Source organism: Takifugu rubripes, chromosome 20 (genome assembly GCF_901000725.2).
Source record: "Takifugu rubripes chromosome 20, fTakRub1.2, whole genome shotgun sequence".
Lineage (NCBI taxonomy): Eukaryota > Metazoa > Chordata > Actinopteri > Tetraodontiformes > Tetraodontidae > Takifugu > Takifugu rubripes.
In genome coordinates, this window is record NC_042304.1 from 7,579,572 (window position 1) to 7,590,664 (window position 11,093).

The 11,093-nt window shown below is 43.0% G+C and overlaps 2 protein-coding genes across 4 annotated transcripts; both read right to left on the minus strand.

Moving 5' to 3' along the window:
* Positions 1-3,433: 3,433 nt before the first annotated feature.
* On the minus strand, positions 3,434-5,085 carry LOC115247350 (transmembrane protein 275-like). The gene is made up of 2 exons (XM_029828897.1): positions 4,857-5,085; positions 3,434-4,215 (listed from the first exon to the last, which is right to left on the minus strand). Exon 2 carries the CDS (start codon positions 4,198-4,200, stop codon positions 3,742-3,744), a length of 459 nt encoding a protein of 152 aa, XP_029684757.1. The 5' UTR covers positions 4,201-4,215; positions 4,857-5,085; the 3' UTR covers positions 3,434-3,741.
* Positions 5,086-5,224: 139 nt separating this feature from the next.
* Positions 5,225-10,816, minus strand: mknk1 (MAPK interacting serine/threonine kinase 1). 3 transcript variants are annotated; one of them, XM_003973977.3, is made up of 14 exons: positions 10,677-10,816; positions 10,082-10,132; positions 9,497-9,614; positions 9,151-9,249; positions 8,810-8,907; positions 8,569-8,648; positions 8,410-8,483; positions 8,223-8,327; positions 8,083-8,138; positions 7,906-8,001; positions 7,635-7,829; positions 7,037-7,201; positions 6,879-6,922; positions 5,225-6,670 (listed from the first exon to the last, which is right to left on the minus strand). In XM_003973977.3, the coding sequence occupies exons 2-14, from the start codon at positions 10,121-10,123 to the stop codon at positions 6,451-6,453; spliced, it is 1,392 nt and encodes a 463-aa protein (XP_003974026.2). In that variant the 5' UTR covers positions 10,124-10,132; positions 10,677-10,816; the 3' UTR covers positions 5,225-6,450. The 3 variants fall into 3 exon arrangements, with proteins under 3 accessions (XP_003974026.2, XP_011612931.2, XP_011612932.2); XM_011614629.2 differs by having other exon boundaries at positions 8,083-8,327; XM_011614630.2 differs by having other exon boundaries at positions 8,083-8,327; positions 10,082-10,197; positions 10,677-10,779.
* Between the last annotated feature and the right edge of the window lie 277 nt (positions 10,817-11,093).

Sequence of the window (11,093 nt, forward strand, 5' to 3'; positions counted from 1 at the left end):
TGTCTAACGACCTCATTTCCCTAAGTGTCAACCCCGTCAGTCACCGGAGGCCCCCGTCGGCTCAGGCGCCCCCCATGTCCGAGAGTCACGGCGGCTCTGGGGCGTCGCTGCTGCATCGTCTCATTCCGTCCTCATCAAAAACAGGATTGAGGCTTCAATCTCTGAAAATATGTCGAGGCAAAGTGACTGGAGGACACAGGGGGTCAGAGACTTTGGAATAAAAGTGCTGGGAATTTCATTTCATTTACCTGGCCGACACTATTAGTCAGGGCTCTATTTCGATGGAGTTGGGGGGGGGGGGGGCTGCAGGATGGTTACTGCAGCAAGCCAGAATGTGCAAAAGAATGATAATCTGATGGAAGCACAAATTATTTTTGTCCTTGTTACCTGTGAGGAGGAAAGTGATGAGACAGGACAAGGTTGAACTGGGGGTGGCCATTGTGTGCGTGTCCTCCTCTGTAGGGCTCCCTGCACACCTTCCTTTGAACTGATTTGGTAAATATGGAAAGGGGCCCCTAGGCCACACGGGCCGGCCCCTCTTTAGGAGTGGATAATTGACTCCTTTTCCTCTTTGATAATTCATTGCTTGCATATGCCAGCTAATACATCAGCTGAAAACTGCCCTGGCCCCTCGTCTCCCTCGGCGCTCTCTCCCTCTCTCTCTCTCTCTCACACACACACACACACACACACAGAGGAATGAGCGACTGCCGAGGCTGAGCATAAAAAATGGGGATGACAAATGGGAGCACTTCCACATCTATGAATGAATTATGTCTTCTAAATACCTTGAGCAGAGGCAACTGTCAGATGGCGTCTTTGCTAATCTGGGACAAAATATGACCAGCTCTGCATTAAAGACGAGGGAGCAGGGCGGCGAAAGAATGAGGCGAGAAATGAACGAGCAATCAGGCCATTAAAACGTGGTGTCTGATTCAGCTTTGGTGGACATTTGCACATTTATCACTAAATGGAAATATCCTCCCCCTTTTGTCATTTTAATGCGGCTCCTTCCGTTCAAATAGATTAGGATTATTCCGACAGAACAGAGATATCATTTGTTTTACAATAGCCGAGTCAGCGCTCACATGAGTCGTTAGGAATTTGGAAAACTGAATGGAGCGATCAAATTAAAGACACTCCAGCTGTGGGGGGGGTGGAGGAGTGTTTGATTGAACGCAGTAATGTCTCAGATGAGACGCCGGGCCTGGAGCGTTTGAGGTCCCTCACCTGCTGATGCCTGTGTTCAAAGAGGGAGGTCAAAAACACGTTGACCTTGTTATTGTTGCAACGCGCGACGAGGCGAGGGCGTATTTCCTGCTGGTGTCTTTGGAGCAGCGGTTCCAGAGACGACCTGCCTGAGGTCCGGGGCCGCAACTGGTGAAGAGACGAGGCTTGAAGAGGCCCAAATACATGCAAACCACTACAGGCGTGATGGATTTAATGTTCACCTAATACAGGAATTATAGGTGTCAATCAATCAATCTTTATTTATATATCGTCTGTAAGCACAAAAAGTTTATCTATGTGAAATAAATTCACGTGTATATAGGGAAATAAGGTGAACTTCCTGTTCTTAATGACTTCATAGTGCCATAGACATTTCAAATTATTTAGGCTGATCGTGACTAATTTCATATCACGTCCCCTAAGTCTAAATTCTCTTTGAGTCTTTATTTAAACTTACCTTAAAACATTGACACAAGACATTTAGAAATGTAAAATTTCACATTTAAGATATGATGTAATAATAAGGGCTGAGATATCACACACGTTTTGCTTTGCTAATACATGTGATTCAATTTTACGTATATTTAATATTTCCAGTGAGCTCGTTTAGTTAATTAACATCAAAATGTTTTTATATATTAAACATAGCAAAGATATTCAATAGGTCTTCTGAGAGAAAATATGTGTTTAGATAACAATACGTAAATTAAGAATGGTATATTTAATTTATCCAAAATAGTGAATGCAGCTCCTGCCTGTTGGAAAAACAATATTAAACCTGCTGGAAAGTATAGAAAATAATCAATTATTATGAGTAATCTACAGGACATTTCAGTATTTACAGAAGCGAAACACGAATCGCGCCTTATTAATTATTTGGTGTTTTCGTAAATAGCAACATATTTTAACGCTTTTTTGTCAGTCTAGTAAATGAAAACATCATTTATTAGATATACCTGATATACTGAACAATATTAATCAAGAACAGCACAATTTAGTTCCTGACCAAAACCGACTCGTCTTTTCACGGATCAAAAACATGTTAGTATTAAACTGTGTCTGCATTATTCTAGGAATTGCAGCGGTTATTTGGCTTAAACAATTGATTCAATTTTAGACCAGTCAAATAAATCTACGTTTAAATTATTTAACCTTGCAAGGAAAATGGAACTACCGGGTATGTGATGCCCTCTAGTGGACAAAGGACGACGTACTCCAGCAGGTAAAATACGTAAATAACGTGTATCTATTTAATTTAGATCTGTAATTGTCACCGTTACCACGTAGGCCCGGTTACAGTAAAGTACACCAAATTCAAATCAAACACATGAACTAAAATGGTTTAATTTGTCATTTTTTATTAGATTGGACTATAACTTGAATGACGGACACGTCCTTCAGTCGAAAGGAATTTGTGATTACCAGCAAAAAAAAAAAAATCCTGTTGTAAAATACGATCTTGTTTATTTGTTTATTTTTAAAAAAACGCTTTTCAGTATATTGATGTAAGATTTGTAACAAATGTGCTGAGCTTGATGAAATCTGAGCTTCGGTCAATGAAAACAAAGCTCTTTCTAATTGACTTTGGAAATGTGTCTTTAAGCTTTTTTTTTATTCTTTACTTCCTTTTACCAACCAACCTTTTGTAATCATGTGCGGACTGATTACTGGGTAAATAAATGATCGCTGCGGATAATTTCACCTCTGGGTTCGCATGTGGCTGCCAGCACACATCAGAGCAACACCTGCAGGTTCAAGTCCTGTTGACTCAGAAACACACACGCGCACACACTAGCTTTTAAGTGCGTGGCCCAGCACCTAACCATGCCAACTATCCCCTCTGACCCTGAACCAAACCCTGTCTAACCCACAAACCATCTTTTTAGGTTGCACCACGTTACAACACATAATAACCAGAACCAATAGTTGATGGTGACTGCTCTGTTGTCTGTTACCGTGTGCGCGCGCGTGTGTGTGCGTGTGAGTGATCACTGCGTGTTCTGCTGTGTTTGTCGACAGCAGATGTGTGACAATGAGTCAACAGAACTCTTACTTTTACCAGCATATGTTGGGCCAGAGGCAAAACTGATGGTGTGTGTGTGTGTGTGTGTGTTTGGAAGGAGCCATTTGTACAGCTGCTGCTGGTGTATTCCGTGCACGCGTGACCGTTTCTGTTCCTCTCAACTCAAAACCCCGGAATGACAAGCAAGTTTTATTGACATGAAGACATTGGTCATTTGTTCCTGAACATTAAGTGCTGGATCTGATCCAGGCATCCACTGACAGTCCGACGTTAATGGTTCCATTTCTGCCTGTTTGAGAGCAACTGCCTGGAACGACCCTTTCTTGTTCCCGCACACTTGTGTGCAACATGGCAACAACAACGACATGCAACAACTGGATAAATGCAACAGAGACGACTGTTTAAAATAACCCAGGGACAGGAGTCCAGACAGCAGCGGAGGGAGAACCACGCCACCCCCGTCTGGAGTGACCCCCACTGCTCCATCCTCAGGCTGGAGCACCACTTCCCTGGCTGGAGTTGGACCTGTGAGAGGATGAGGGGGAGTTGGTGGGACTGAGCTGGACGGCCGTGCTGTCCTGCAAGGTGTGCTCGCTGGTCTCCATCTCAAAGGCCACAGTCCCGATCTGCATCAGCCCCCATTTCTCACCTCCCTTAGCCCCATTAGCTGCGTGGGCCCGGGGTCTCCTGCTGACCACGCAGCAGGCCACGAAGAAGGCCGCCGCTATCAGTAAGAGGAGGGGGCCGATGACGATGGTGACGTTCCCAGCGGGAACTAAAGTGCCGAAGGCCAGCGCTCCCACCAGGGTGACGTTGATGCCCGCCAGCATGATGCACAGGCCGCAGGCACAACAGAGCGAGGGCGAGGGCAGGTTCTGGTGGAAGGAGGGCGGCGCGGGGGTCATGGGGAAGCCAGACGGTGTGGTGGTGCGTTCAGGTTTCCCCATGTGGGACACAGAGTTCTGTGAGACGATAAGATAACGGACTCAAGTCAGTAAACACATCGTGTTTATGTGCACAAGTAAAGGAAGGAGTTCAGTCTCCTGCTGCATCAGAAGACTGATGTTTGGTTTTACTCAACTGCAGTTTATTTAGAATTTTGAGGGTTTTTTTGTCATTTAAGATTAAGATTAAGATATACTTTATTCATCCCCGTAGGGAAATTGAATAAATAAATAAATTTACATGCTGAAGATGGGTTGTCTTTAGATGTACAAATTTTTATTAGCAGTGGAAATGTGTCAGCAATGATTATAACATAAAATATTTTTTAAAAGACCACAATGACATCCAACCCAAACTCCTTAATTCCGAAAAATTATTTTAATATTTACTTTTGCCTTTCAACCATGACATGAAAATGACTTCATCTAAAGATTGCTTCATCAATTATTTTCTATTCCTGTTATGTTAAATAGGTTTTGAAATACCAGCCCTGCTGAGCTCCCCCAAAAGCAAAAGGTCAATAACGCCATTTCAATAAGGAAAAACACAAAAGCAGCTAACATAAAACCACCACGCTCCATCTTTGTCGCTCAATTTAACGCAGTAAAGATTCTTTTTTAATGAAGAGCGCGATGATCGTCGTGATGGTGTTACTCACTCAGCTCAGACTCAGGTTCAGGATCAGGTCCGATGCTCCGTCATGTTGTGCAGGAGTCGCTGAAGCGGAGATGATCTGAGGTGGACGAAGACCTGCTGCTTACCTCCGGGTCAGAACCTGAGCGCACCGCAGGGGGGCGCCAGAGAGCCCAATAAAGGTGGAACTTCCGCCAACGCCGTTTTACTGTATGTCCTAACGTCAAATATATGTATCAAATATATTGTTTTGTTTATTCTTCTGTCTGTCTGAGCAGCTTAGATACCCCCTCCTCATATGTTCTCTGGGCCCCCACCACAGGAAGGACACTCAGTAAACAAGACTTTTGCAGTAAATGATTAAAGGATTAGACTGAATCCATGAGACGAAGCTGATGTTTTACTTTTATTAGTCTGAACACACCACACCGAGGAAAACAAACCCCATCCTGAGATCTGGGACAAGCTTCCATAGCAACACGATTACTCTGCCTCCTTCCCAAAATTACATTCTGAGAGGTAAACAAACACGTTCTTTATGATTCCTGATGCAACGAGAGGTTATCACCTCTGCTAATGTGTCTATCAATTCCCGCCAGATCTGAAGGGCCTCAGTTGCCATGGGGACGGAGTGAATCAGTCTGTTTGCTGCGCTGTTAATGATGATAGGAAATACAGACCATCAGTGACGCACTTCCAACATAATCAGGGTCCCCGATAAGTGCAAGATAATAATATTCCTATCAGCGACAAGAAGTCTCCGGGTGATCCATCCAGGCCATGAACAAAAATAGGAACTGAAAGACAAATCCAGTTCTGCAAAGAATCCTTATTAATACACATTTCAAAATACCCACGAAGCACAAACAACCACAATGCATCACTCACTCTCAAAACCATAAGTTATTTTTTGGGGTGGAGCTGTAGAAAACAGGAGTCTGGGGGATGAAGGACACATTAAAAAAACTAAAACCATCTGTTAAACTCACATTGTTAGATTGCTATAATGCTCCCCCCTTTGAAGAAACAGGGCATATTTTTTAAAGTACATCAGTGCTGCAGGTAGCTTGTGTTGAAGTGAAATGGAATATAAACAGGGTCTTCACCAGATCCACTCAACGTCCTGTAGTGCCCAGCATAGCTCTGAATCTACTATAGCATTTAGAACATAAAATCACAGAGAGCTAAAACGTAAAAAGGAAATTGCTCCCTTCTCTGACCAGCGCGTCACAAGAAAAGAACAGCCTCCAGCACAGTTGGGCAACGAGAAATTATATCTAGAAGTCCGGCACGAGACAGCATCGCCTTCATTTTGATATGGAGCAATTCCACCTAAAAACTGCTGGCTTGCAGGTTTTTGTGTATTTCATCATCTCCGAGTAGAAAATAAATCTTCTAACATGCAAAAATAAACTCAAAGAAATCAGTAAATGCAAGATTTGTTGTTCAAAATGTGGTAAAAAAATTTAAAAAAAAGACAAATCACAGGAGTTCTGATCCTGACACCACCTTACTGGCCATCAGAAGCAACAGTGTATGTGATGCTACAAGGCTCTGATAACACACACACGCACGCACGCACGCACACACACACACACACACAGGTTTAGACTGGTCATTCAGGCTCTGAGGTCATCTGGTGAGGGTGCAAATTCCCCGATGCGCCGAGCGTTGGACAGTGCCCGTCGGCGGGCAAGTCTGGAGTTGGACGGAGGAGAGAGTCTCATGGTGCAGACGATGGCCCCCGCGTCGCCCTGCTGCTCGTCGTGCTGGGACAGCTGCCGGTTAAAGGCGATGGCCTCGGCTGCAAACTGAGTCAGGTCTTTGGTGCTGCTGTTCCTGCACCAGGGAGGAGATTTCAGAAACGTCACCGTCCTTGTTCCAGGCAAGTCTCCTGCACGCTGCGTTTGTCCTCAAAACCAATACTGAATAGTGTTTGTTCAATTTTTGTTTTAAAGTTGCCAAAATTTAACTCCTGGGGACAAATCCCACCTCTTTAAAGCTACATACGCATTTAATTTTAAGAATATTTGATATTGTGATGTACCTTTGTAGGACATGAGGAGTTGGAAGACCTCTCTCTGGGGCATTCTGGGGGGAAAAAAAGAAAAATTAACATTTCACCCAAGAAAGGACAGTTTTCATAAAGCTAAAAGTATCAGTATTGGAGGATGATTGGAAGGGAACAGATGCAAGGATTCTCACCCCCTGCACCCAAGGATGCTTGAGGACTTGTGCAGCGCTGAGGCGCAGCGTCGCATCTCGAACCAGCAGCTTGGAGATGAGATCTTTGGCCCCCCCTGTGATGTGAGCCCAGTCCTTGTCTGGAAACTCATACTTCCCTTGCTGGATACTCTCAAACAATTGACTCTGTGGACATAAATATCCCGAAGTATCCCGTCAGGTGAAAGCACCACAACATTCTCCAGGAGTCAAATATTGCCGTGGAAACAGGGGAGGCATTTTTTATTCTCTCTTTAAAACCTTGTTGAAATGGGTTTTTGAGGTCTCTGTTCTTATCTGTAATTCCAAGGATTTATCTCCTAGATTAGGTTGCTGTTGCAGGAATTTACCATGATAATAACCTTTTTTTAAAAATGTTTCCATCCAAAAAAAGAAGCATTTCTATTTCCTGAAGTGTGGTTTTGTGTAGACAAGGAGTCATTAGTCAGCACATATTGGAAAAACACACGAGAAATGAATGAATAACAGTGGTCTGCTGTCCAGATTAACCAGATTAAACAGCCTCACTTTCCAGATTTAGACTGCACACTCCATGACCAGCGCCACAACAGAATCATACCTGGCAGGTTCTGCAAGTTTCTCCACGGTCCCAGCCACAGTCACTCCCACAGTGGCCTATGAAAGGGGGGCTGCCACTCAGCAGGATGTAGAGGATGACCCCCAGGCTCCAAAGATCACATCGCTTGTCATAGAACGAGGCTTCATCAGTGAAGACCTCCACAACCTCTGGAGCCATGTATTCAGCTGAGCCACACTAAGAAATAACACAATTGAAAATATATAGAAAACATGAAACAGACTCACGTTAAGACTAGTTAAAAGGGTCTTACTGGTGTGGTGAGTTCTGGAGTGGTTATGGGGGTGCAGGCGCTGCTGAGCTTCACTCCACTTCCCAGGTCAAAATCACAGATCTTAACAGGGGACACCTAGCGGTAACAAAGGGAACAACTTCCCTTTAAAACAGCATTCTCCTGGGAATGAGATGAACGTGTGAAATCTCTCATTACCTGATCGGTGTTTTCACAAAGGATGTTCTCCAGTTTAAGATCTCGGTGAGCAATCCCTGCAGAACAGCAGATCATCATTGCCACGACAAAAACAAACATGTTATCTTTGGACTGTGACAGCTGTTGGGACATCAACCAACCCTTCGTGTGCAGGAAATGGAGCGCTTGAGCAATGTCCCTGACAACCCTACTGGCCTCCAGCTCATCAAAGTGCTTCCGGTTCTGGATATGTGTGAGAATGGACCCTGAAAGAGCAGCAAGGACGTGCGATCAACAAAAGCCATTTAGGAAACAAAAGAAATGTGACTGTCGAGTTGGTCAATTTACCCCCACAGAGCTTTTCAAACACCAAATAAAAGCAGGAGCTGTCTTCAAAGAACTCAATCAATTCCAAAATGTTCCTGCATTAAGGTAGTGAAGTGGTGGTCAGAATAGGTTTTAGTTCTTTATTTATGTCATCATTGGTAAAGGTTTTACCAAACACACCTATTTCCCTGGCACTGGTAGAGAGTCTCCACTTCACGAAAGACTCTGCTGCGACTGTGTCCTGCGCTCTTTTCGATGATCTTTTAAAGAAAAGATGAAGGTAATGAGCACAGCACTTTTGAAGGACCCCCCACAAACTCAAACTTTGTATTATTCTGTTTTTGACTGTTGTTGTGTTGATGGCTTGATTCTATTCACTATCAATGTCCAAATAAAAGACAGGCAGCACATCTTTCCTTACCTTTACAGCATATTCCTGTCTGTTTTGCAGATTTATACATCCCTGAACTTTTGCATATGCCCCCTGTCCAAGCACTTCATCTGTCAGTTTGTAGAGATCTGAGAAAAACACACATGCAAGAGTGTGACACATGATCCATGAGTGATTCGCCTGTGCGTTTGTGGTATCTTAATATAGCCTCAACTGTAACAGAACAACTTTCATTTAAACCATATGAGCTAGTTTAGTTGAGTTTTAGCATTTAAAATGTTTTAGCCTTAAAAATGAGAATTTCTCCAGTTCTCTATCACTGTAAGAGCACAATAACATTTTTTTTCTTAAGGACAATTGTCTTTCATTACCCTCAAATGTCCCAGTTGAGCTGTCACTGGCCCTGATTCTTTTCTTCTTTTTCTTTTTTACAGCATCTGGGATGTTCACCGGCTGACTTTTCTCAAATCCTGTATTAAAAAAACCATCCACACAAACAAGTTTGTCAATACAATGAATATCAAGCAAATTTCAAGGTTTCTGTATTAATCGTATAGGTCGTATTGTTATGTCTGCAATTCCAGACATAACAACTAAAATCAAGCTCAGAGTCAATAGTAATTGTAGCAATCCTCCCAACACCAGGTGGTGGTTATGCTGCTCTATCATAGCGACCACTGTAATCAACTCAATTCTAAAATTACAGGCGGTAATTACCTGTGGTACCTTTCGGGTCCTCAGAAAGACGTGTTCTGTCCTCTGAAACTGTCTGTCCCCCATTCTCCTGAGCTCCTCTGTAGCTTTTCCCCACTTGGCCCACAGCCAGGGAGCTACCCTGTAACACAGACAGGAGGCCGCATGGAGGGAACATGTCAGAGTAAACATGGCGATTAGATAGTGCATAAGAGAAAACATGTGAAGGAATACATCATGTATCCTCCTACTGGTCTCTTCAATTTAGCAAAATGTTAATACATAGACCTGAGAAACGGTTCCTTTAAGAATACGGAAATAAACAGCCAGATAATTCCATTTTTATAGAAGATAAAATTCTTTGGTGACCTGCCAGAACAGTGGGTTGACGAGAATACAGGAATTATTGTGAAAGGCCTTATCTGATCCTGGATATTACCAGAAGCATTTACAACAGTCGGTGCATGGCAGAGTTCATATGCAAATTACCCTGACAGGCTGTGGAATCGTTTCTGGGCTTGATTTTATCTAACATGTTTTGGATACGTTGGAGGTTGGATTCGTTGGAGGTTCTGAAAGCACCAGCAGTCTCTAGTCTTCAGTTCTCACCTGGACAGGGTGCTGGAAGGCTTGGAATTCCGTCATCACCATATCTGCAAACTATGAGTGCGTCACAATTACTGAGGTGGACTCAATACGACCACAGATGCTTCAATCAACACATTCTTTAAAAAGAAAAAGAAACATGATTTAAAACAAAACAAAAAAAAGACCACCATTCACTCTCTCTAAAGTCCTAGTTCTCATTAAATTTGTTCAAGTTTATTACCGTTAGGATTATTTTGGAACTCTCTTGAGTAAAATATTTGCTCATATACAAGAGTGCAATAAATGCCAGCTTGTAGGCAGAATTACGTTATATCTTAATGTTCTTACAGATATAAAGTTTAACAAGTAGGGCAGCACCAGCCTGTTAACCTCAGTCATTACCTAAAACAATGTTGTTTATTACAACATTGTGACAAATTTAAACACATCGGGAAAAAGTGAAGTAAGCTAACTTGTGCACGACCGATCCAGTGTTACGTTAGCGTTAGCTAACGTACGTAGGTCCTATCGATTTAAAACTAATCGGTATTTTCTAGTTTATAGGCCAGTCGGGAGTCATTAAAATCAAATAATAATTGCAACGATGCCTTCTTACCTGGAAGCTGCCAGATTCCCTCCTGTCAAAGCTCCTTGGAGCTGATGTAAGTGTCCACTGCTAGCTGAAATCCATCACACAACCAGAAATGACGCATGAGCGGGAAGAAACAAAACACTGGTTTTCCCCGCCCCTTTCCGCGTTGCCTCCTTTACTATTGGTTAAAAAAAGCGGATATCACCGTCATGTGACTTTGTCGTATACAAGCCACACCCCAAAGACGCAATAGGGGATTTTATTCTTGGCGACGTGTAGTCACGCCACATAGCTTTAATATTTCATCACCGTCGTGATTTAGTGATAGTTTACTCTGGAGTATGTTATAAGATTATAGCTAGTATCCCACTTAAACCACTTTTAATAACTTAAACTTCTTTTAGATACTACTGAAAATACCTATGTTTTTCTTTAATCGTG